Genomic DNA, 26,815 nt, shown 5'->3' on the forward strand with positions numbered 1-26,815 from the left:
CCTGAGTGTGATCTCCAAGGTGGCTGTCTGTGGGATGTCCACCCTGCAATGGTACCCATTGAGGATGAAGAGATTCAGGAACAAGCCACCGAGCAAATCAGTTCGGGGAGCTTCCTTCTTAGCGAGAGTGAGTCTCCTCTGGCAGCAGGAATTCTCTGATACCCTAGGCATGTCTTTTGCCCTCTCTGGGCCATACTGCTCTCATCTGCAGAGTAAGGGTGTGGCATCTCTGATCTACTTGATTTAATTCCAGTGCCCTCTCATCCATCTTCTCAAGAAGGCCTGGAGAAAGCCCTCTGCCTGGGGCCTCTGGGTGATGGGAGGACATGGGGAGATTTAGGATAGGAGACAGCCACCTCCCTCCCCTTAGCCAAGCTACCACTGGCTGAGTCATCCATCCCCTTTGGTGTTGCCGCCTATTGTTCTTCCCACTTGGGAAGTTGTGTGGATGGGCAAAGCTGTGTCTCTGGGGACAGCTGCCTCTCTAGCCCAAATATGCTATTGCCAGCTCTTCATACATTAGTGCCATTCTGGGAGGTAGGCATGGGCAACATATTTGGAGGGGGAAAAAGTATAGAGAACATTGAATTAAATGAAGGAGTGAAAATGGTGCTCAGCTTCGGGGATTGTTATTTCCCAAGGAGTGTTGAAAGTCAGTGTTCCACTTCCTTGCCAGGAGAGTCAATTTAAAAACTAGGTAAATGGAAAACAATAATGAATAGCTGATATAGACTCACAGTTTACACACTTTAGATCATAGTCCAGTTTTGAGGGAGGTAGTGTGAATGGTATTCTCATTTAACAGATCAGAAAACAGTCTCAGAGAGGGGAAATGACATACCCAGTTAGGAAGCACACTCAAAGCCTGGTCTCAGACACCAGATCCGATTCTCTGTCTGCTATCCCACAGTAGCCTGCCTATCCACCGTAAGGATCTCTCCCTTTAGGTATGGGTGGGGTTTCTGGCAACCCAGGCTTCTGAAATAGAACTGGGTAGAAATTTTTGTTTCAACACAGTGAAGGCAGTATGGGGGGGGGGGGGGGAGAAGGGGGGAATGTGTGTGACAAATGGATAGAGAATAGGAACTGGTCCTGTGATTTTATAATTAGCCACCAGGCTAATGCAATAATCTAGGTATGAAATGATGAAGGCCTGTGTCAATGAGGAAGGCGTTGTCAGAGGAAAGGGGGCTCATTTGAGGTATGTTGCAAAGGTGAAATCCACAGGCCGTGGCCACAGATGGAGAAAAGGCCATTGAGTTTGGTGTCTAAGAGATCATTAGTAACTGGAGAGAGCAGTTTGGGCAGAATGAAAAGACAGAAAGCTAGACTGTAAGAGGTTAAGAAGAGAGGGAGAGGATAGGAAGTGGAAGCACCTGTTGTAAGCACTCTTCAAGAATCTTGGACACAGCAGCAGAGAAATAGGAAGGTAGTGGGGCTGAAAGGATCAAGTGAGGATTTTTTTAGGATGCTGTTGGACATGTTTGTAAGTAGCAGGAAATGAACCGGTAGCAGGAAAAATGCACCAGAGAGAATGAAAGTAAATGAGTTTGGTGGTGATAGGGCAGTCTGTTGGAGGAGACAGGATGGGATGAAATTGCTTTAGCAGATAGAAGGGTTAGCCTTCGCAAGGAGTGAGACAGTCAAGGTGAAGGAGGAGAGGGGCGGATGTTCTCTGATAGATGAGAAAGAGGGGAGAAGCAGGAACTCACTGCATATGACCTCAATTTCTTCTGTAAAATATGAGGCATGATTCTTAGCTGAGAGAGTGAGGGGAGACGGAGGCTTGGAAGAGTCACTGGAAAGTAGGATAGTGTTGATAAAGGAGTTATAATAGGATTGCCTAACAGCAGTTAGGGTTCACTTGTGCAACACAAACATGTAGTAGGTCCAGTTAGAATGGTAATGGGATTTTTTTTTTTTGAGTTGTGTCTGACCCCATTTGGGGTTTTCTTGGCAAAGATATTGCAGTGGTTTGCCATTTCCTTCTCCAGCTCATTTTACAGATGAGGAAACTGAGGCAAAAAGGGTTAAGTGACTTGCCCAGAGTCATACAGCTAGTAAGTGTCTGAGGCTGCATTTGAATCGGGTCTTCCTGACTCCAGGCCTCGAACTCTCCATTGTATCTACTAGCTATGCCAGTAGTTGGTGTGATTTTTTTTTTTCCATCTATGTTCAACAGCACCAAATCCAATATGCTTTCCCTCTCATTGAGAGCATGATGTTCCATGGAGTTGAAACCAAGCAGAACTGCAGATGGAGAATGGAGAATTACCTGGGAAGTTCTGAAAGTTGAGCCTTTATAATGAAAGGGTTTGGGAGCAGATACCCTCCAGCCCTCCAATCGAACAGGAGAGGCAACGCAGGAAAATTGAGAAGTGCTGAGTATCAAGCAGCATGGTGATGAGATTTCCAAATTCCAAAGTCATCTTGACCTATCCCCTTCAAGTCAGTCACAAGTCTTATCAATTTTGTCCTTATAGAACCGTGTGTCCCCTCTTCCATTTGTACTGTAACCCTAACCCAAGTCCTCATCACCTCATTCCTAGATAATTGCACCAGCCTCATTAGTCTTCCTATCTTCTGGGGCTTCTGCTCCATCCTGCAAAAGCTGCCAGACTGTCAGCCAGTCAACCAGCATTTAGCTGGCACCACTGTGTCAGGTACTGTGTGCTAAGCAGTGATGATTTGTTTCAGTCATTTTTCAGTCATGTCCAATTCTTTGTGACCCCATTTGGAGTTTTCTTGGTAAAGATACTGGAGTGGTTTGTCACTTCCTTCTCTAGCTCATTTTACAGATGGGGAAACTGAGGCAAACAAGGTTAAGTGACTTGCCCAGGATCATACAGGTAACAAGTAAATGTCTGAAGCCAGATTTGAACTCAAAAGATGTCTTCCTGCCCCCAGGCCAGGTGATCTATCTACTGTACCACCAATAAAGGTGTCAAACAAACAAAAAACTAGTTTTTGCTCCCAAGGAACTTATAATTTATCATCCTCTCACTCTGTTTTAAGACTTTCAGTAGTTCCCCACATAAACTTTTTGAGTTTTTGAGACTGTGTAATCTGGTCACATTTTAATATAGGAAAACTACCACTCATCACTGGTCAGCATACATATTCCAATGCAGCCATACCCACTCCTCCCCCAACACAAATCACTCTCATTACCATCTCTCTTGTCTTCTACTTATCTGTAAGATCCTGGTTGCCTTTCCCCTTCTAACCAAATTCATCTTTTCTTTCAAGGCTCAACACAAGTTCCCACCTCTGGAGGTCTTTCCTTGATTATTCCAACCCATACCAATTCCTTCCCAGTTCATTCACTGAGCTCCACTTATAGGTAGCTGGGCTATTTCCAGTCATCCTGATGTATATCTTGCCCCTGGACCCAGATGGCTCCAGAGGATAAAGTGAGGCTAATGACTTTGCACAGCCCTCCCTCACATAAATCCAATTCATTTGCAAGTCAAGACATCACCTTCCTGACTGCATTGGTCCTCTTCAAGAACAAAGAACAAACAACCACAATTTATAGGCAAGTAGCCTGTGTTGGTACTGTGGGAGGATTTGCATGTGAACAAGATGTGATTCTTGCCTTCAAAGATCTTCTAATCTAATAGGAAATGATAAGACATTCAATACAAAGCAGAATGTGGTCATTGCCATAAGTCAGAAGAAACACAAACTGTGCAACTCAGTGGCTGGGTCATTAGCTTGTGACCACCAAGGTGTAGGGTAACTTCTGTGGATCTGTACTCCCTAAAACTATAATTCAGAAGTCCTCACCAGTAATCTTTCTCTTAACAGCCCTTAGACACAATTAATTCAAAGAAATGACATTTACTGAGATACAGTTAGAACACTAGTCACAAAACTTGTCCATAAATCTGGGTCACATCCTCCCATAGATACTGATAATGTTTAATATAAAATTTTAGAATAATCTCTTTGTTCTCTCTGAAGCAAACTCAGAGGGTGCCTCTTCCTATGTCAACAAAGCCAGCCAAGGCTGACTCTACATTCCTTAAGAGACCTTTAACCTAAGACACTATCTTGAATAATGGGACATTTTCCATATCTTAATATTTGTAGACATATACTATGTTATGGCATGTTAATGGTAAAGAAAATATAGACATCTTAGGTCATAATTTCTACTGAACTTTGTTTACCCTTTCCTATGTCAGTTATCTGTTTAGGGCAGGAAGCCTGCCACTCACTAGTGGTGGGATTTCCTTATCACCGAGACATATGTTTATCCAGCCTGGAATCCCAAGGCCTGACCAACATTGCTTTGTTAATTGTCCTGTCTTACTGAATTTACGATTTGCTCAATTAGGAGAGTTCCTTTCTCACGGCAAAATGTATATAAGCCAGAAGATTTCTGCACTGGGTAGCCAGAACATTTCTGGCTCCATAATGCATTATGTTACCGTTGTCTTTAAAAGGGAATTGATCAATTAATTAATTAAATCATAAAATGTATGCATTTAGCCTGTTGCCTTTCTTAACCAAGTTTTCAGGTCAACAATACAGTACTTGTGAGAAGACCCAAACACAAGCTTAGTGAGACAACATTGCTAATGAGGTCCAATGTAGATAGCACATGTGGTCAAGGCAGCTCACACGCCTGGTACTGCAAGTTCTTGATGTATTTTCTCTTCTTGTGGAGCTTATATTCAGGGAATTGTGAAGAGTGCAGATTTACTAAAATGTAGAATGCATGAAGGGAAATATTGGGAACTAGACAAAGCTAGCAAGATAGGTTTGGGGGCAGCTCTTACAGGGCCTTAAATTTCAGGCTAAGATTTTTAGATTTTATTCTTTAGACAATGTGATCAGGATTGTATTTTTTGAACTCAAAGTATTTACTATCAATCTTGCACAGTTTACCACTCATGTTAATGTTGTTTGTTATTACCTTACATGTTCTAGTCTTATTTCCCCCAACCAGACTAAATTTGTGGAAGGCTGGAATTTTAAAATATCAATGTACATTTAATGTAATACCAAAATCAAATTAAACATACATTTATAATTTATATAATAGCAAGATTTTTCATGGGTTACCCAACTTTACTTGTTGATCACCCTTCACCTTGCTTTTTGATTTATTCCCACACATAATCTCATCAGCCTGAGCTCTGTGGTAATCCAGGGGCATATTTAGATATATTTTTATTAGTAAATAAAATTGCAATCTCCTTCTTACTAATCAGTAGACTCAACTCCCTGTCCCAGTTTATTAAATATCATTTGTTAAATAAACTGGAGAAGTCTCCTTTGCTAATCGTAGTTAATCATATCTTCTCTGTATCAAATCCTTTAATCTCATATGATTAAGCAACTATTAAAATGACCAAATATACAATTTATTAACAAATGAAATCAGTAACAAAACAAGACAGACATTTAATTATAACATGCTGGGCAATGAAAGAGATTACATCCAGGGAACCCTAAAAGCAGATGATTTCTCTTTACGTTGGGGAATACAATTCATCTCTCTCCAGATACCAATGTCCTCCTAATTCTCAAGAAACAATCTTTCTAGAAAATATTTCTAGAAAAAAAAAGTAACTGGAAAATCCCCAGATTCTTCATAGAATTCTTCTTAGGACAAGTTCTCACAAGAAAGAGATTTCTTCTCACCCTTTTAAAAAATAAAAAATTTTTTCAGTGAACACAAACTTATTTTTTCTCCCTGTCTGCTCCCTTATTGAAAGAATAAAACGAAACTTACAATAAAATCCTTATAACAAATATGCATACTCAAGCAAAACCAATTCCTACATTGGTTATGCCCAAAAATTTTGTCTCACTTTGCACCTTGAGTTCATTTCCTCTGTCAAGATGTAAGTTGTGTAAGAGAGAGGTAAGTTGCACATCTCACCATCTTTTCACCTTCTTTCTCTGTTTTCTAGATCAAAGATTAAAAAACACTCTCTTGGACTCTATACCCCATTGCCAGACAGAACAGTAACTCCAAACTGCTAATCCCAGATTTCTTTTCCACAATATTATATTTGGCTCTTAAAAGATACCATAATGGTATCCATAGTCTCTGTGGGACTCTCTGTGCTCTGTGAAGCAGGTGTTAACAATATTTTAAAATGAATTTCTATGTACAATATGTCCAATTTAGTTTATCCCTTTCTTTATTCATACATCTCTATTTATATAAATATATGGTGTGAATACTGTTTCTGGTTCTGCCTTGTCATTTCATATGACTTGATGTAGGCCTTTCCAAATTTCTTTCTATTACTCATATTTATCAGTTATAATGGCACTCTGGTGTGGCGGATAAGAGAACTGGTCTGACCTGAATCCAAGCCACACCTCTGACACACCCTGGCTATGTATCACTCTTTCCCTGCACTCTAGACCAAAGGTCGAAAACAAGGCCCTTGGGCAACAGGTGGCCCACTGCCCTTTAGAGTACTGCTTGGACTAGATTAAAATGTAATCAGTAACTATTTAGCAAAATAAGTAAAACTACAATAGCACAAAGATAACCACATTTTAAAATCAAGTAAATATGTGGCCCACAGACGTCCTTCCATATGGTTCAGTGGCCCCCGTTTCTATCTGAGTTTGCTGCCACGTGAAGGAATATTTCATATCCCTTGAATAAAGTAAGTTCACTGTCCTTTTGGTGACTTCTCAAGGAACATAACATGCGTGAGTTGGCCATGTATTAATGTTTTGGGAACTAGCTACTCCTGGAACACATAGATAATACCTGGAAGATTTGGCTAATCCTCCCAGTATATGATTAATTAACTTATATCTTGTGGCCCCTGTATGATATGTCCTTGACCAACAAACATCCGTACTCCCATAGCCATGTGCCCGACCAGCTTGGAACGGTACACGGGGCCGTTGGCAAAAAGCCTTCTTTGTCCAGATCCCTATAAAATCCCCTTGTTTAGTGTAAGTCCTCGGAATCTCACCCATGGAGAGGACGCTCTGCCTGGGACCACTTGTTCCCAATTCAGACCCTGAAAGCTGTATCCTGGGATTTCCCAGCTGAGAAAATTCAGGTGTTGGTTCTTCCCCGAATTGGTGATGTTTTTCTATTTCCTCTTATATCTATATTAATATTGCTATAATTATATTAGTATTAGGCTATATTAATTATTTCTGCTATCGCTCTAAACTGTTCATGCATTTGCCTTTTCTGTAAATCAATAAAATATCCAGCTTCTTCTTCTCAAATGTGTCTTATTGTAGGTGCGAATCTGAACCATAAATTTCCTTAATTACACACCACAACACTGGAAATTCTCTAAGTTGCTGAGAAGGTACCAACCTGCATTGGTAGAGGGGATTTCCAGGAAACCACAGTCTGGTCCCTAACCCTAATGGCACTGTTGTTTCTAATCACAGTCATTCAGCCATTACCAACAGTTTGACATAATTTAATTAGTTTCTAATTCAGTTACATATTATCCTCTTTTATATATTTCTAACAAAATTTTCATGGTGATATTTTTAGAATTATTCTCAATGATGAGATTGTTGGGTTTAAAGTTCTAGTGATTATTTTTTGACTCTAACAGCTAGATCGCTCTCTCATCATCAAACATTCTCAGCTTTTCCTTTCCATCCCAGTAGTCCTCTAGTCTGTCTGAGGTGTCAGAATTTCAAATTCAGAGTCAAGGAATGTGATATTCAATACTTGCCATGTACTTAGTTCTACACCTATAGAAGATAAATAATAGAAAGTTTTCTGCCCCAAATAACTAAAAGTGACAAAATCCATCGTTAGCACGGTTGTAAAGAAACATGCACTCAAACACTGGTGAATGGAAGGGAGAGGTTGAGAATGTTTGATGACTTTATTGACAGGCACACTGCCCAGTTTTCACTAGTCTCTGCCTTAATTTTTTTTCAGGGACACTGTGGTGGTTCATGGGCTCATGGATTTAGAGCTGTAAGGTAACTTTGGTGCATCTATTCCAACACTCTCATTTTATAGGTGAGGGAATTGAAGTACAGAGGGTGACTTGACCAAAGTCACATGAAAAGAGCTGGGATTTGTACCTTAATCCTTTTTGTCACAAGTTCAACATACCTTATTGCCTGCCATGTTGGACCCTCCTTAGTTTTCAGGATCAGATGAAATTGGGCAAGTTCAAGGTTGTATGGTTATAGGTGGGAAGGCTTATAACTCTCCAAGGGCTTTGCTACGGGAGTAATGAATAGGAATGGGGACGGGTAGCACTGTTTTGGGGAGTCAGGGCTATTGCTGATGCTCCTGAAACTAGAATCCTCCCTGTGCTGAAAGCTGGCGCTGGTTCTGTTATGATTGGAATCTTGTATGACAAGCACTAGCAATCTTAATCTCTTGGGTAGGGATGGTATTTTTTTTTTTTATATCTCTGCTCATTATATACTGTACTTTGGCAGAACTTCCTGCATGCAATAGAACAGCATGGAAAATAGTATGGCATAAAGGTTTGGAGTAAAATAAGATCTTCTGATATGTTTGTGGAGCATATAGAGTCTCCCTCTTCCTCCCCCATTTTGGGAATAGGGGAAAGCTTTGTCTTACATAAAACCATAGACAATTAGAGCTAACAGGTACTTCAGAGACCCTTCATTCCTATACCTACATTTTACAGATGAGAAAACCAAAACTCTGTCCTCCTTCCCCTGGGGTTCCAATAAGTAAAGTGTTATTCTATCTCAAAAGGGCATAGGATTTGGAGTCTGAAGCTACTTATTATCCATGAGACTTGGGACATGTTGTTTAACAGCTGTGTGCCTCAGTTTCCTTATCTGTAAAATGGCAATGCCTATTTTGTTAACCTTACAGGGTTGAGACTCAAATGATGACTCTGAAAGCACTTTGTAATTGTCAAGTGCTATATGCATGTTCTACTATGCTCAAACAACAGAACATATCAAGGGACCAGAAAGGTTTTGGTTTTTTTAAAAACTAAAGCCCCTCTCAAAAACAATGGGATGCGATAGTGACTTTTTTTGCATGGCCTAAACACTGAATACATTTGTTTAGGTTTAATTCCCCGTAGGGTTGGCTTCCAGTAAAACTGAAATTCCTCAAGTTTGTTTCATCTGATCCAAGGCCTCCCCTGCCTGTCAGGCCCTGTCCTGAGTCCTGATTTCACTGGGCTAGAACCTGTAGCAAGGTACCACAGCCTAAAGAAGGGCTCTTGAAGCCCAACAATTTTTAAGAGCTACAGTAATGCATCTACTGTGGGGAAATTCAGACACTGGGCAAGATGGTGGGAAAGTGTTTTGAGTTTCTTGACAGGCTTAGCTTTGGGGGGAAGAGTGGGTTGTTTGTTTCTTCACTCCAAGGTTTGGTTCATGAACCTCCCTTCCCCTTTCCATCTGGTGTCCCCCAAAGCCTTTTTCAATGCCTTATTAGCTGAAAAGGTTACACTACCTCCCAAAAGCCACTGTGTGGCTGTCACATCATTGATTATTTGTGCTCAAGAAATAGTAGACACCGAGGGCATTAAAAGCCCCATGGACAAGATAGCCCCTTTCCCCCATTAGTAGATCCTCAATGGATCACTTGGGCAAGAACCACATAGGATGACAAGAATAGTAAATGAATGGACTGCAATCTGCAATGGTAGAAAGGGAGTGCCCATGTCAAGATTATGGATCCACTGATATTAATCAGTTTCCTTAAGGACAGGGATTTTTTTCCTGCCTCCTTTCCTATAGTGCCAAGCAGAGGGTTGGGTACACAGCAGGTGCTCATTAATATTCAGTGAATGAGTCCCAGTGGTTGGCCCAAAGGAGAGATATGTACCTAGTGTATTCTACAGAGTAAGACTAAAATAATAGTTAGGCATGGAGTGTTTATCACAAGTCCAGAGGCTTCCAAGTGCTTTATTAAATAGAGTTGACACTGGCCTGCCTCTCAGAAGGTGATTTTGAAAAAATATTGACCACTTCATTTACTTTTAGAAGTCACTTGTGTTTTCATTTGGAAAGAACATGAGGGTGGGATCCAGGGAACCTGGGTCCTCACTGAGGCCTTGTTGTGACTTTTTGAGGTACTTTACTTTTTTGAAAGACAGTTTGCCTACCTGAGTGGCTTTAATTGTAAGGTTTGTGGAACTGATGCCTCCCTGCTGCTCCCAGGGCAGACAATTGTTGGAGAATTGGATGAAGCAGAAGTACCTTGTTTCATGCCAGATCAGGCTTCTTGGAGGAGTACTACACAATTGAGGTGGAATCTTTCTCTTTCCCCTTGGCTTCTAAATGGTCTACACTGTGATGATGATGCTGGAACATGGATAGGGATGGGGTGGGGGCCTGTAGTTGGGCCATGTACTCCATGCAATTGTCCAACAGATTTCCCCTTTATTAAATCCCACGTTATTTCTATACAATCATTCACAATGGTTTAGGAATCACAAGGACGGAGACAAGGGGCCCAGGGCATTAGCAACATCATCAAAGCCAGTATCTGAGCCATAACATGAACAATCAAATTCATGCAAACCTGGGGTGGAATGAGGAAGGCTGACAGACTCTTCCCTTCTGCTCGGTCCTCCTTCCCCTGGGGCTACAATGAAAGTTCAAATCTGGCTAGTTCTCCAAGACAAAACCCCATCATCCCCTGACTCCCCTCCATGAATCAGGGACTAGGATGAGGAGGAGGCCCAAGCCTGAGAACAGACTATTTCTTTCCTTCCACCGAGAGGGCAGGGATATTCCTTGTAACTGACCAGAGCAGATAAACTAAGCTGTAGGAGCGTTTGCCTTCCCAGGTATCCTTGGCTCGCTCTTCCCCTAGAAGATCTGGGGTTGAAGCTCATAGCCATGTCAGGTGCAGCCCAAGAATTCCTATTACAGATGGCACCAGGTAAGCTAGGGACCAGGGAGAATGGGGAACTCCTATGATGGGAACAACAGGCAGAATGAGATTACTGAAGGCACTTGATTTCTGATATCCAATCCTAGCCCTGGTCCAAGTTTACTAGGGAGAGTGGGGTGATTGAGATACCTCACACCTCTTCCCCTACAACCGCAGCATCCAAGGAAGCTGGATGGCAAAGGTCAGGCAAGATTTGGGGCTATGGGGAGAGGAATCCCTCTTGTGCTAGGCCCACAGGGAGCTGTATCAAGATGGAAAGAAAAGTTGGGTGGGGTGGGAAGTAAGCCTGTATCCCAGGAGGGTAATGGAAATGAGGTTTCAGGAGGAGTTAAAATGTCCTGGGCAGTGGCAGAATTGGCTGGTGAAGGTGGTATATACAGTGCCAGGCTGGGGATCTGGATTTGCTTTGCCAGGGAGTCCTTTTACTCCTGAAGCCCCAGAAGTTCAGATGCCTGTGGCAAGATAGATCCTGCCCATCTACTCATGCCCTTCCCCTGAGTCTTTTTTCTTGAGATGGAGATGGCTCACAGCTTGGCCCGTGGGTGTTCCTGTAGCAGGGTACGCATGTCCAACAGGGCCTTCTCCAGGTAGTGAGCGAGACGGGCAGCGTTGGTCTCGGCACAGCTGTTGTAGGCAGAGATCACAAAGTTGATGTGCTCAGCCATGGGGTTGTAGCAGACACCATACCCATCAGGGACCACGGGCCCAAAGCACATGACACAGTCAGTCTTAGCAGGGACCTGGAGAGAAAGACACAGAGCCTTAGTCTAGAGAGGGAGCAGGCCTAGTGGGGATTGCCAGCCATTATCTTCTATTCTGACCTAGTTCTTTTCACAAGTTCCCCTGGGCTGGGGCTTACAGGAGTGGGATTTGGGGGAGGAATGTTTAGTAGCCTTACCTGGCTGGTAGAAAGGTTAAAGTGCATTGCAATGGCATAAGATGTATCCATGAAGATATCAGGGATGCTCACTAGATCCTCGATGGCCTGAAGCTTTAGACCCAGTAGGTGGCGGTCAATGGCTTCCCCTCGGATGGCCTAGGAGAGACAAGGGATGAGGGAAGAGAGATACAAGGAGTGTGGGGGACAAAATGACTAGCTGATTTCTTGGGGGATATAGGGCTGACCTTGTTTAGTTGTGATAGAGGGTTGTGTTAAAGAAGGTAGAAAGGAGCCTAAGGAGAGGTAGATTAATGACAGTAACCCAAGGTCATGGAAACATGAACAGAGGAAGGAACTTCAGAGATCATATAATCCACCCTTCCTGTTTTACAGATAAGGAAACTGAAGCTCAGAAATGACTTGTCCAAGGTCTCCTGACTCCCAATCTGGGCTTGTGTCTTAGTTTTCTATTATCTGTCGCCCTCAGATTACAGAACAAAGCTTTGGGCATTGCAGACATTCCCTCAAATGTCCAGGGAATTAATGAATGGGTCAATGGAAGGTTAGCAGTAAGGGCACAGGGGGTCCAAGGGCTTGAGAGGGAGGCAGGCTCCGGCCCAGGCTGCACTCTCTAACTGAAACCCTTCCTTCCCCAAGGACCAGCCTAGGAGGAGGGAGGAGACCCCTAGAGGCCACTCACCTTGTCTGTGTATGATCTGTGTGACATCACTGCCTTCTTCAGCAGCTCTACCTTCATTTGCTCCTGCAGGAAGCAGTGGGTCAGAGAGGGCTGGTGGCTCTATTCTCTGGACCCAGGGGATTCCAAGTGGGTGCAGAGGAGCTCAGCAAATTCTCTGGATTATATGTGATTCCAACATGGAGATTTTGAACTAGGAGTTGCTAGGTTTTAAGGGTGAACCACCTCCTCCAACCCCAATCTGGCTCAGACTCACAGTCATGTTAGTGTCATCCATGGCTTTGACAAAGTTGAAGGAATCAATAGAGTTGGAACGGATGGTGTCAGTGCGGCCCAAGTGGAACATTCGGAGTGAGGCACTCTCATAGGTGGAGCAGGATTGGCCATAGATTCTGATAGAGAAAGTGGGAGGGAAGGACTAGTCATATGCTCCCCAACCTAACCAGCACTTGGGGTCTCTCCTCAGAGACCCCAGAGGTACATTCAATCCCCATGGAATCTCAGCACAGTACTGTAGCCCCCTTCCACCTCCCTTGGGCCATATTCCTTCTTTGGGTAGGGGTGGGTCTAACCTGTAATAGGCCAGCTGTAGGGCCATTTGGATGAAACCATCTGGGCTCATCTTTTCTGTCTTGGGGAAATTCTTCCCAAAGTGATGGAACACTAGCACTGTAAGGTCCAGGTCCTGTACCATGCTGGAGAAAAATGGCAGGAAAGGGATCTGAGAAAGGAAAGGACAGGCTGGGGTCTTAGTAAGGGAGAAGGACTAGAACCTGAAAAGGAAGGTGAGAGAGGTCTTTCTCTCCATGGGATAAGAAGGCCTCTAGGGTAGAGGTAGGAAGGATGCTAAGTGATGTCTGCCCCTTCAGGGTTTCCCAGAGCTGAGAGGTGGGAGAAGGGCCCCTTTATTCAGGAACTCACATGTTGAGGTTTTGCTTGGCCTTCTCAATGTCACTCTTAATCTCAGGGGTGATGTTGAAGCGCAGTTTCTTGGGCATAGGTAGAGGAATCATGGGTGACCTCACAAGCTCTGGTTTCTTCCTGTATAGGAGAATGGGACCTTAGTCTCCACCCTAAGCCCCAGAGGCAGGTAGAGAATGTGAATATGGGGAAGGGCCCTATTCCAAAACTGAAAACACAGACATATAGATTGAATCACTTTCACTTTATGGGGTGGAGGGGAAAGGCAAAAAGGATCTAGGGGTCTAGATCTCCAAAAGCTCATCTAAGGGTCAATGAGGGAAGCCCCCTTCAGCTGGAGGGCTGAAAAATGAATGACTTTAATGCTTAGGAGGTAGTCTTTTCTTCGAGAAAAGTGTTTTTCTTCCCCCTTCTTAGATCAAACCCACAAAACACAACCAGTGCTTTTGTAAATGTGTGCCACTGGTCACTGGTAGTCACAAAGAACAGCTATGACTCAGCACCAGCTGGCACCACTTTGGGAAGGAAGAGCTCCTCACGAGAACTCCACGATGTGGTCCAGGAGCGCCACGATGGGGGGCCCCTCTGCAGCAGCATGTTCATACACGAGGCCACAGGAGCCATCTTCTGCCACTATGAACTGGAGCACAATAGGGGTGCTGGTTAGCCCAGGGGCTCCAAGAGCACCTGTCTTCTGCACCTCCCAGGAAGCTGGTGGTTCCTAGTCTGTCTCTCTATCCCTCTATTTCCCTCTATTCTCTCCTGGTCTTGACTACAGGCAGGGGGCCTGGACCTAAATCCTGTCTCCAGAAATTGCTAATGAGCTCTGGGCCCTGGGAAAGTCGATTAACTTTCTAAAGAACCTCAGTCCCCTTCCTGCCAAATGTGGTAGTTAAAAAAATAAATATCTTAAATAGCACTGCCTACTCTAACCAGGTTATTTTGAGAAAAGTGCTTTATAAACTTTAGTGATATAAATCTTAAGTGAGAAAGGGCCTGGCTAAGCTGCCATGGTGGGGGAGTTTGGCTAAAGGGAGGATGATGAAGAGCCTTTGAGGTACTATATTATATGGTGAGTCTTTACTCCAGCTCCCTGAAACCCTTGTGCCCCTTAATGACAGGTTGATTGGTAAATAATTACAGAAGCCATGCCTGCATCCCTGGAGCTTTATGAGCTTCCAGGTCTGGAGAGAAAACTGTGAGCTAACATTGCCCCAGGCTAGGGCTGGGAACCAGAGGAAAAACCCATCAGAGACATTGTAGAGACCAAGAATCTACCAGAACAGGAGCATCTGCATGGGTGGCACAGGTCAGGGGCACGTAGTTTAGTGGAAAGGAGTAAAAACATCTAGGCTCTACTCTCAGGTCTGCCATGAACTCTATGACTCTGGACAAACCCCTTCTCTCTGGGGGTCAGGTCCCTTGTTTGGGGACATAACCAAGTACTTTGGGAAAAAAAAAGTTTGCTGACTCAAATTTTTCTGTCCCCTTTCTGAAGATCTGAGTTCGAACTGAGGCTTTCTCTTCTTTGCTGGGGAACATCAGAGACTATGCTGGATGGCTTAGTGACTGAGCCCTGGGACCTCTACCTGCAGGGTTTTATCAAACCAGCGGTTCCCACTGTTTTGCTTGCTGCCTCCACCATGCAGCATTTGGCCAGCCACCCGGCTCTTGTAGATGTCCTCCGAGACCCGTGGCATGGGTGCATCCAGGCACACAGTGAAGATGCTCTTCTGTATTGAACGTACTGAAGCCTTGTTTGTTTTGTCTGCATTGGGGATGGAAGGGCAAAGGAGTAGAGAGAGGAGGAGAGAATGAAATCAATCAGTAAGCCTTTACACTAAGTACCTATTTGCCCAGGCCTATGTCAGGCTCTGTGGGGGAGACAGAAGTATAAAATGTAATCCTTGCCTTTGAGAAACTTTTAATTCTAGTTGAGAAGACAGTATGCATGAAACTACAAGGCTAAAATGTGATAGGGAGTCTAGGTAGGAGGTGAGAGGAGGGAGAGGCCACTGTGGATGGGGGCAGTTAAGATAAGTCAGGTTTGGAGCAGCAGAAGAGGGCAGTGCAATGTGAGCAAAGGCCCAGAGTGGGAAGGGATGATAGAACCTCCACCTTTACAGATGAGCAAAGTGACACTCAGAAAGATTAAGTAGGCTGCCCAAGGAATGATAGGCAACCATGGCACATTCGAACCCAGATCTTCTGAATTCAGACCCAGTGCTCTTTCCACTACACCATGCTATGGCAACAGGGAACCACAGCACGTTTTTGAAGAAGAGATTAGACTGTCCTGTTCTTTTGGGAGAAAGCCTGTATCTCATTTGAGCCAAGACTAGGGGCACTTTCCACTTTAACTAGTCTCATTGCTTTTCTGTGCATTAGGGAGCCAAGGTTCTGTTCTGGTCAGGTCCCCTCTCCCTCCCTTTCTCCTAGTCATCCTGATTCCCTGGCTTTTTCTGGGGACTTAGGGAATGGAGGAAAGGGATCAGCTCCCTTGTCAGGACCTTTAATGAGGTTATTGTAAGCCTTGGCCCAGGTGTTTCGGTGATTGGTGGTGAGAATGCCAATGGGCTCTTTGTTGGTCTGCAGGGATGAATTCCAGATCTTCTCCAGCTGTATGAAGATCTGGTCTGCGGTTAAGGGCGTCCCATCACTGTGGTACACATCCAGCTCAAAAAACTGAAAGAAACAAATATGAGGGACAGTACAACGAATGAGAGGAAGGGGAGGATGGACTAAAAAGGCCTTTTGAGACTGCCAGCAGAGGACAACCTCCTGAGGACAGGTAGGGCTGGCCTCTTCTGAACAAGCATTCTCACCATCGGAAACAAAGCCACTCCTGGTGGGGGGACAGTCTGAGAACCAGATAGTTACAGTTCAATGACTCAGAGGAAGAAGGGCACCAGGTAGCATGGCTGAGGGCCTGAGAGTGGCCACCGGGGTCTTCTTTCTCTCACTTTTCCACACTCACCTCCCTCAGGCTGTGTCAGTTACTTTTGTGCCAGTTTCTACCCTTGACATTCATTTTCAACCAAATTTTCCCTCCAGGATGCTGCTGAGGGCCAGTTTACTATGTGCTCTAGGGATTCCCTTATGTGAGGATGACCTTGGTCACAGACAATTTTACTCCCAGGTCTCCCCTAAGGAGCAGGAGCAGTTCCAGAATCAAGGGGCAGGGGGAGATTGTAGCCCTCTCCCTGCTTTGTGGCCGCTGAAAGAAAAGAATGGGATGACTTTCTCAAGTAGGATGGGAGAATCCCTCATGATTCTAGGCCCTGAAGCAGCTTCTGCAGCTGGGATGGATACAAGGGGAGTTCAGGTTCTCTGTGAATTGGGAAAGAGTAACAAGCAAGCGCTGATGACTTCCCGACTTCCCCGCTTCCCTCCCTTCCTCCCTCTCTCCCAGCTGACCCCTTTCACTGCCCTAGCTCAAACCTGGAAATTGTGCACAACGGTGATATGTATAGGGGGCTTAGCTGCCTTGCTGTAGTTAATGACCGCGTCCTGCTTGGGGCCTGGGATTCGGCAGGAAGAGAGGATCTGGTAGTACTGGTTCATACACAGTGGCTTTCCTCCAAGATATTCCACTGGCAGAGTCTCACTGGAAAGGGGAAGGTAGGAATGGAGAGGGGTCCAGGAGATGGATCACTGGGGGTACATGCTGTCACACTCTCCTCAATGACCCCCTCATCTGAGGACCTAGATGGGTTCCTGCCCTTTTGTCATTTCCTTTCATTGCTGAGTCCCAGGACCCTCTTACTGGATGTTTACTGTGACAAGAAGGAACCCTTAGTGGGGAGTTTATACAATAATGCTCTAAGCTTTAATGTTTTAATATTCTATTAAATCATTTCACCCTCCCCAGGAAAATTCAGAGTAGGAGACAATGAAGCTTACTCTGGATGGCAAGTCCAGTTGTCCTGATTCCTATTAACTAGATCCCACTCCTCCCAACCCAGGGAGGGGCAAGGAAACAGGAAGTGAAACTGGGGGAAGGATAGTGCTTGGTGGCCCAGGGATGAAGCAGGGGGTGGCTTTAACAACAGCCTGAACAGTAATTAGGTTGGGCACCTCAGGCTTGGGGAAGGAGGCACAGTTCTGGGTTCTTGGATTTACAGAAGACAATGACCATGATTGTGAATGACCTTCGTCTGCCTCCTAACTTACTACCAAATTGGAGGGAGGGCAAAAGGAAGTGCCTATGGGGTTAAGGGCTTTGGGATGGGCAGGAGAGAGATCAAAGGGAAGAGATGGAAAAATGCAAGCTCACTTGTCAATCATAGCCTTGAAATCCAAAGCTCCTTCTATGAGTTTGGCTGCAAACCTGCAGGAGCCAATTAGAGACAAAATGAAAAATAAAATTCATACAACTAATGACAACAATAATAGATCAGAGGGGAGGATGTCAGGCTTGGCCCACTGCCTTACCACAATCTGGCTAAGGGAGAAGATGTATGCCTGGTGGGTGGGGAAACTTTTGGCAGGTGAGAAGATGATTTGGCATAGAGGGAGAGCCCCATATAGCATGGATGTTGGTCTCAGTTCTGCTACAAATTAGTGCATAATTGAAGACAAGTCATTACCCCTTCTCTGGGCCCTAGTTTTCCCATCTGTTAAATGAGGGGATTGGATTAGATGATCTCTGGAGACCCTTCTAGCTCTGACTTTCTAATGCCATGAGTCTCAGCTACTGGGGAGAGGGAAAAAATTCCTTCACTCCACTGCTACGTGTTCTTTTCACCTTCAAGAGAGGTGAGGAGTTTCAGTTATCCCTGGCCAACAGTGCTGGGCAGGTGAGGACTGTCTTAGAATTTCTCCTGAAGAATCAGGTGCAAGAACTTAGGTCTAAACTGTAGCCATGGGCAATTTTTTTTTCCCCAAATGGGAAAATGAAAGGAAGTTGTTAAATTCAGTAACAATGACATATCCTGTTCCAAAGGGCCAATCCAGGTGGGTAGGAGGTGTCTCTTCTCTTAAAGTCTCAGGGAGGGGACCAATTAGTGGTTTAATGTGATCTTCTTCTTTCACTAAGCCCTTATTTATTAAGAATCTATGACTAAAGCCCATCTTGACCTACTGTCCTACTGTATTCACATAGAACCCACTGTGAGGGGGTAGAGAGGAGTGGGGCTTGAGTGGTCAGGCTAGGCAGGGGATCCCTACTGAGTGGTATTTTTATCTAGAGCCAGATTAGAATTGAGAACTGCAGCAGGCAACAAGGCTAAGTATAGAAAAGGTAACCCTGTACAAAGGTCTTCTGAGACACAAGAAACATGGGAGTTGGGTTTCAAAGCAGGGGGAGGAAGGGGCAGCCAGTGACATGATAGGAGAGACAGAACAGACCATGTCTAAACTCACGTCCAGAGGAATGCATCCAGAAGTCCAAAGGAAAGCTTCTAAGCCCAATGGGAGAGGGTGTGTGTGCGCAGGGTGTGGGGGTGGATATGCTTGAGTAGCTAGCTGCATTAGGGAGGGATTCCCCATGAAGGTGGCTGTAGATCCAGGTAGGTGCTAACTTCACTCTCATCTGTCTAGAATGTTCTCATAGCCCTTCCCTCCTCCTATCCCTCCCCTGAAATACGTTTGCACTCACCGAAGTTGACCCTGGGAATCCACAAAATCTTGTTTGGGTAGCACCAGGCCTGGGCTAGAGTGGATCACCACAGGTTGTCGGTATTGGAGGTAGGCAGTCTTTAGCCACCACTCAGATAGCTGGGGAAGGTAGCAGAAAGGTGGAGACCTGTCATAGACCAGCTGGCTAGGACCTGGAGCCTCTCACAGGAAGCGGTGGAGGCTGAATTTCATGTCACTCAGTCTGGAGATATGCACCCCAAATCCCTGTCTTAGTTTAATAAACTCTACATTATCCACAAGCATGTTATCTAATTTGGTGCTGGCAGAATTTAATCCCACAATGGCTCCCCTCATTTATACAGGCATCCTCCCTCACCTCAACTGATCACTATCATTTTGCATATGCCTGGGTCAACGTTAGAAAAGTAAACACAAATGCATTTCTCTTAATTCATAAAATCAGAGTCTTAGAACTAGAAGAGACCACAGAGACAAACTGGTTCAGCCCCTTAATTTAATTTTTTCCCCTTAATTTTAGAGGTGGAGAAACTAAGGTCCAGAAAGGGGAAGTGACTTTTTTTTTTAACCTCACACAGCTGTCCAATGCCCAAAGCAGGATTAGAACATGGGATTCCTGCTCAGTAGTGTGGCCTTCATTCTACTACACCCATGGGACTTAGTCCAGGGTTCTGTCTATAATGGGTCACTGATAAACATAGTCTGATCTCTTGGACAATGGGCACTCTAGGGGAGACTGTCTTGCTGGAACCAGTCACTAGGGTAGGATTGGCATAAGGTCCATCTGAATCCTAGATAAAGTCTCTTCCTGATTCTGTGCCTTAGTTTCCCCTCACAGTTTCTTCATCTGCAGAAATGAAGGGGTTGCATTAGATAAGGTCTCTCTGTCTGTCTCTCTCTTGGAGGTAAATGAAGATAAGTGACTTGCCCAGGGTCACACAGCTAGTAAGTGTCTGAGGCTGGATATGAACTCAGGTCCTCCTGACTCCAGGGCCAGTGCTCTATCCACTTTACCACCTTGCTGTCCCTCTAAGGTCTCTTTCACTTTTAAAATCTATGAGACTATGAGCTCACCCTCAGCCTACTTTATGGGGTCTTCACAGTGTAAAGACCATTCTGGGACACTCAATTAATATGAATTAGCTAGAGCTAGGGGGAGAACCCTCCTGCCATAGAAGGTGCAGAACACATTGAATCTCAAATTTCTGCTCATAAAGGTATTGTGACAGTGAACAGAACACAAGAGGGAATCAGGAGACCGGAATTCTAGCCCCAACTCTTCATTAAGTCATTGTGTGACACTGGGCAAGCTTATTTCCCTCTCCAGGTCTTAGCCTCCTCATCTATACAATGAAGGGTAGGAAGAACTGATCTTTTGGGTCCCTTTCAGATCTAGAAGTTCATGATTTGGTACCATGGGAGCCACCATGTTCATTAGAGGTGAAGGAGGCAATGGCTTTCTACCTAGTGAGAATGGGAGTCTGGGTTCAGGAGTTGTGGCTATAAGCAGAGAATCTTCCCATCTTCGGGCTTCCTGACTTTCTTGGGGAAGTCTCCCTACCACGGCCTGGTTCCTACAGGATAGTGTAGGCTATGGCCTCTCAGAGCTTGGGGAAGTAGAGCTCCCTTAAGTCAAGGTTAAGTGGCAGGACCAAAAAGAACAGAATGGTAAGGAGGCTCATGGCTGGATGGAGGGATAGGACTAAAGGTCTGAGACCATCCAGATAATCCCTCTTATTACTCGATAAGAGGACATACCCAGTTGTCGGTCTTCCTGGCTCTTCGTTCCAGGCTCTTCTGCAGTCGCTCCCCTACACCCGAGCTCTGGAACTCATCCACCAGCTGCTTGGTGTTCCTCCATTCCTCCTCACTCACAATGGGCTGCAGGATCTGAAGGTAGTGGTCCAGGGTTTGCTGCAGGGGGGGCACTGGCAGTCGAGGCAGGGAGTTCTGATGTGCCTGAAATCTGCCTGGCAACTTCCTTAAGGAGACTGGCTTGAGGAAGCCCAAGGGCTTGATCTGTAGGCAGCAAAACATTCTTTTAGGTGCCAGAGCCTCGAAGGACACCTTCCCCACACAACTGGAGCTGTACTGGGCAAGAATACCCTAACTATCCAAAGATGTTGCATGAGGACCATCCAGTGTATTTATATCCTCATCCAGAGGATACATGGGGAAAGCACCTGAACTGCCCCACCTCTTTCCCCTAGGCCAAATAGGTGTTTCCACCTGTGAGGGGATGGAAGGTGATGGCTGAGGATAGGAAGGGGTGGGGTGAAGGCGGGCCCTATGTGTAGGAGTTGGGCTGAGCTAGTGCCATTGATCTTGACACAGAGAAGGAATCTGGGACTGTCCACCTGTGTACCTTCTTGTCCTAGAATAAGAGAGTTGAGATGACTCCTCTTCCTTCCCAACCCTACTCCACCCATCCCTTAGGTTGAAAAAGATAACAGGAAGGCATCAGAAATCAGAGAAAGGCCAAAGGGGAATGCTACCTATAGAATTAGGGACATTAGACCCTTTCCTAGAATGCTCTCTCTTTTGTCTTCCTCGAAGGCTGGAAGGAACCTTTGTTAGGGGGTGGGGAAGAGTGAGAAAGAGCAAAATCAGATATTCCCATTAAACATCTGTTGTGTTTTAAGACAAGGAAAGGTAAATCCTGCAGGAGATGAAGATCAAAGAAGGAAAAAAGTGAGTAAGGCCAGAGAGGTCAGGGTGAGAGAGGGTAAGAGAGAGGGAGAGGGAGAGGGAGAGGGAGAGGGAGAGGGAGAGGGAGAGGGGGAGAGGGGGAGAGGGAGAGAGAGGAGAGAGAGAGAGAGAGAGAGAGAGAGAGAGAGAGAGAGAGAGAGAGAGAGAGAGAGAGAGAGGGAGGGAGAAGAAATAACAGAATATCACTGATGATGGCCTTACGGCATACCTTCTCTCCCTGCTGCTGCCTCTTAGCCATGGCCGGAGTGAGGCTCTGAGCTCAACCTGTTTGTCTGTTTGCCTCAGGTTCAGGCTCTGAGCCTAACCTGTGCTACCATGCCAACGGACGGACGGATGGGCTGGACGGACGGGTGGGACCTAGTGAGTGAGAAACCACCAGCCTTCTGGGCTGGAAAGAGAAGGCAAGAGCCAAGTTTAGGAGGGGCAGAGGGTTAAACTGGTTGGTTTTCTGGAGGCTTTTCCACCTTTTTTGGCTGTTGGGAGCTCTGGAGGAACCCGAAACAAATGTTGGGGTGTAACATGCTTGCGGAGAGAGGGTTGAGGGGAGTTCAGGGATGGGTGGGAGGGAACCTGCCTGGAAAAATGCCCTGTTTCCTTTCTGGGCTGGCTCTGCACTTGCAGGTTGCCCAAGGCACCTGACAAGCAAGTAAAAATCTCATTTGTTCGATTTTATCTGGGTCTGCTGAAAGAGAGAAATTGCCTTTTGGGTAGAAATCACTTAGCACTGGGGGAATGTCCACTACTCGGTCAGGTCAGGATTCCAAGGGGCATGGATATCTGGGTTGGCTCATCATCTCCAGAATGGTTAAGGGAAAGATCCTGGGGCCAGAGATCCTGGCTAAGATTCCTATTACCAAGGCCAAGCTAACTCCTGGCTCCCTCCTCCCTTCTGAGAGAGCTAAACTTCTCCAAGAGGCATCTCCACAGTTAATATGGTGTGTATGTGTGTGTAGGCAGGGCATCACTGATCCCCTTTAAAAACCTTTAAAACCCAAGTAGGTGGAGATGGGATAAACTTTGTTTCAGAAAAAAGGGGGCACAGCTGCCATGAAATTTTGCTTGATTCAAGAAACTTCCTAGGTAATCTTGGGTAAGTATCTTTCTCTCTCAGATGGCTTCACTTTACTCCTTTGTAAATCATTTTACTATGTAACCTAAATAATCTCTAAGTTTTCTTCTAGCTAGGACAGCCAATGACTTAGAAGCATAGCTGCTGAAGTGTTATGGGAATGCTGCTTTGAGGTGGGAGCAGGGACACAGGGGAGGAAGAGGAGGATTCCATTCAATTCAATACCACAAACATTTACTAGGAGTCTACTACATGCAAGGCACAGTTTAACTGCTGAGAATTCAAAGATGAAATAAAACACGGTACTTACCCTAAAGTGCTTACAATAAGACATGTACACAAATAACCATGAGTCAAAAGAGAATGTGGTAGAGGCTCAAAATGCTATGAAAAATTTGAGGAGAGATATTACTTTTGGGGGTGAGATAGGGTCATATGAGATGAGTATAACGGAGGGAGTGTCCCCTGAGTTTAGTTTTAAATGAAGAAAGATATTTTAACAGGTAGAGATGGGAACATGGAAGGGACATGTCCTGAGGCCAGCAAAAGTATGAAGACCAGAGAGGGTAGGAGAGCAGTTTGATTGAACGTAACATAAATGGTAATAAAGTGAGATAAGACTGAAAAGGAAGACTGGGGCCAGATTGGGGAGAGTCTGGAATGTCAGGATACAGAATTTACATTTCATTTGTTAGGACAGGGAAATTACTCAAGTGGTATTGAGTAGAAGTATGATGTGATCAAAGCAGTGCTTAAGAAGAATTACTTGTCAGTGGTATGAAAGGAGTCTGGAGGCCAGATGCGTAAGTGGGAGACTTTCACAACCGTTCATTTGACAGGTGATAAGGATCCAGGCACTAGGGAGGTAACAGTGAGAATGGAAATATAGTAGTAGGAGTTCTTTGCCCAGGGGTAGCAATTGAATCTGTGGGAGGGAACCTGATTGCCAAAGGAGAAAGTACAGGAAGATTTAGAAAAGGAGCAAGAACAGGGCCTTGGGTTAGCCCACATTTGAAGGTGGGAGGAACACAAGGAGTCAGAGGAGAGAAAGAAGTGGTCAAAGTGGGAGGAGACCCATCAGGTTAAGGGTCATGGAAGACAAAGAGGGAAAGGGTATCTAGGAGCAACAGTGTGAAATACAACAGAGAATGAAGACAGAAATAAGACCAATGGATCTGGCAATTAAGAGGCAATTAACACGTGACTTTTGAGACAGCCATTTCTGTAGTAGTAGGATGGCATCTAGATTGCAGACAGTTGAGGAGTAAAGAAAGTGGAGGCTTCACCTGGCTCAGAGAGTCTTTGAGGAGCAAATGGGTGTCTGAGCTTGGTCCTCAGGATGAAGCCATCCTGTTGAGAAGTCAAGAGGATTTCCTGCTCTTTGGGGACTCGTATTTTAGCTACTTTAATAGTCTCCTAATTGAGCCATCAGCCTCTCCCTCTCTAATACATCCTTCAAAGAATTGACAATCTTCCTTAGAGACAGTTTCTCTCCTGCTCAAAATCCTTCTGTGGTTCTCTATTGCCTCTAGGATAAAATATGAACTTCTCTGTTTGGAAAGCGTACAAAGTACTGTCAGAAGGTAGTCTGTCTTTATTTGTTTTCCGAGCCTTATTTACATCATTCCCTTTCATCTACACTGTTAGCCAAACTGCTTCTTTTCTAATCTTTCCTTTTATTCTTTCCTCTCTGTGCATATACCATGCCTAGAACTCTATCCTCTCTATCTCCACTTACTGAAATCTTTTCCTTCCTAGATCTAGCTCAGGTGCTGTATCCTTCATGAAGCCTTCCCTATGCCTCCAGCTCAAAACCATTTCTTTTTAAATTTCCCCCAGACCCATTTATCTGGGTCCATCATTTACTCTTACATTCTATTTTGTATGCAAGTTACAATACTCCCACTGGATGGTAAACTAATAGAAGAAAAGGGACTGTGCTTTTTCATCTTTGTTTTTTTCTGGCCTGGCATAGGGTGGGTGTTTAATTAAATTATAGAGGGGCATCCATAAAGCATTGCATCACTTTGTATGACTGTCACTGATGCTTCCAGGCATCTCTAATTCCTCCAGGCTGGAAAGCATTTTTTAACCAACTATCTCAGAAGGAAGCAGGAGGAGATACAAACATAGACAGAGTCTAAGAGATTACAAAGGAGTGATATAGGAAAAACATCTTTCCAGAAATAACTGAAAGCAACCATTCCCCAGGGACAATGGGGCAGAGCCTGGTGACCTGGCATGTTTAGAGGGCAGGTGTGGGGATGAGGGGAGGGAGCTGCATCTTGAATCTCTTAGTCACCTGGCACCATACATGCTCAGCTCTCTTTCTTCTGAATTAATTGCAAAAGGACAGTTCTGGTTAGGGGGTGGAATTTAGGTGAGTGGTTAAGAATATGCTCTCATTTAATTAACAAGTTTTGAGGTCTTTTAGGGGTTAACTTTATCTGGAAAGGCAAACAATTTGGGAGATTATCAGAAAAAGCACAGTAGGCTATGCTATGATCATGGAATTGCTTTTACTGAATCCAAGGTTATTAGAGAAGGAAGGGACTTCAATAAACAAGTATTAAGTGCCTACTATGTGCCAGGCACTGGGCCAAGTGCTGGAGATACCAAAAGAGGCAAAAGACAAGTCCCTACCTTCAAGGAGCTTACACTCTAATGGAGGAGACAACATGCAAACTTAACTATACACAAAGTATATGAGGGATAAATAGGAAATAATTAAAAGAGGAAAAACACTGGAATTAAGAGCAGGAAAGGTAAAAGGTCCTGGGAAGCCAGTAGTAAGTGTTCCAGGCATAGGGGACAGCCAGAGAAAATGTCCAGAGCTGAGAAAGGAGTGTTTTGTTGGCCAAACAGCCAGAGTGTCTCTGGGAAGTAAGGTGTAAAAAGACTGGAAAGGTAGAAGGCAAGATAGCATGTTAGAGCTAGAAGAAATTGTAGAGACTAAGTTCTGCCTCCTCATTTTCAGCTAAGACGGGGGCAGAATCACCAGTTTCAGCCCTGGACAGAGGGCAAGGGAAGTTTTCTCTGGACGAATGCCTAGGGCAGAGTTCTTCCAAACTCCCAGACCGTCCCTACTACCTTGTGTACGTTTATGCATGTACCTACATGTTGTCTCTACAAGCTAGGCTGTAAGCTCCTTGAGGACAAGGCTTGTTTTATTTTGTCTCTGTATTCCCTCTCCCCTCCCCACCTCTCCCAGCCCAGCACGTAGGAAACGTTTCACAAATGGCTTGATTGAGTGATTGATTTGCCATCCTTCTCCGCCCTCTGTGCCTCGGTTTCCCCAGCTGTAAAATAGGGAGTGCAGTTAGATGGTCTCAAAGGCCCCTTCTCCTGGGGAGGCACAACCGGCTTACATAACCTTCTGAGAGAGTCGCCTTGAATCACTCCCCTGGGGCCCAATTTCACCTGCTACGTCGCGGCCAGGTGGGTCATCCAGACCGTAAGCTCTACGCCCCCGAAGCCTCCGGCCGCGCTCGGTCGGTGGGGCTCGGGCAGTGGCAGGGCTGGTCCCGGCCCCCCAAGCCCTTCTGCAGGCCCTCCCCGCGCAGAGTGGATCTGCGAGCCGCTGGGAGGGGGCAGCCTCCGGGGACGTCGCGGCCGGAGCTTTCCACGGTCCCTTTTCCTCCCTCGGCTGCCCCCTCCCTGGGGCTTTCCCGGCTCCGGTCCTCCCCAGCTCCAGCCCTCGCCCCGGGCCCCGAGGGCACGCACTCACCATGGTTCTCGCCGCAAATGCCAGCATCTTGGTGACCCCCGGACTGTCCGCTCCACCCACCTCGATCCAAGCAAAGTACGCGAGCCTCCAATAGACTTCGCACGCACTCCTAGCTTCGGCCAAAGGGTCCAAGGGCACACGCCGGCAGGTCGCAGGGCCACTCCCGCCGCAGCGCCCGCTGCCACCGCCACCCCGCCGGCCCCGGCAGGGGAAGTGTCCCCTCCTCCCCCTCTCCCGCCTGCGCCAGCAGCCTGGGGAGGAAGAGGGGCGGGGACGGGGCGCTAGGACGGGGCTGGAAAGAGCAGCTGGAGTAATTGGCTGGGATCCCAGGGCCCGGGGGGCGG

General features: G+C 45.5%; 1 protein-coding gene across 2 annotated transcripts; it reads right to left on the minus strand.

The window, feature by feature from the left end:
* Nucleotides 1-10,333: 10,333 nt before the first annotated feature.
* On the minus strand, nt 10,334-26,799 carry CRAT (carnitine O-acetyltransferase). Of its 2 annotated transcripts, XM_072632657.1 has the most exons (15): nt 26,472-26,799; nt 21,884-22,063; nt 20,725-20,985; nt 18,968-19,086; nt 17,645-17,698; nt 16,810-16,975; nt 15,879-16,053; nt 14,958-15,136; nt 13,908-14,008; nt 13,369-13,488; nt 13,020-13,142; nt 12,704-12,839; nt 12,451-12,513; nt 11,769-11,906; nt 10,334-11,610 (listed from the first exon to the last, which is right to left on the minus strand). In XM_072632657.1, the coding sequence occupies exons 2-15, from the start codon at nt 21,911-21,913 to the stop codon at nt 11,395-11,397; spliced, it is 1,881 nt and encodes a 626-aa protein (XP_072488758.1). In that variant the 5' UTR covers nt 21,914-22,063; nt 26,472-26,799; the 3' UTR covers nt 10,334-11,394. The 2 variants fall into 2 exon arrangements, with proteins under 2 accessions (XP_072488758.1, XP_072488759.1); XM_072632658.1 differs by lacking the exon at nt 21,884-22,063 and having other exon boundaries at nt 26,472-26,794.
* Between the last annotated feature and the right edge of the window lie 16 nt (nt 26,800-26,815).

This window comes from Notamacropus eugenii, chromosome 1 (genome assembly GCF_028372415.1).
Source record: "Notamacropus eugenii isolate mMacEug1 chromosome 1, mMacEug1.pri_v2, whole genome shotgun sequence".
In the NCBI taxonomy this organism is placed as follows: domain Eukaryota; kingdom Metazoa; phylum Chordata; class Mammalia; order Diprotodontia; family Macropodidae; genus Notamacropus; species Notamacropus eugenii.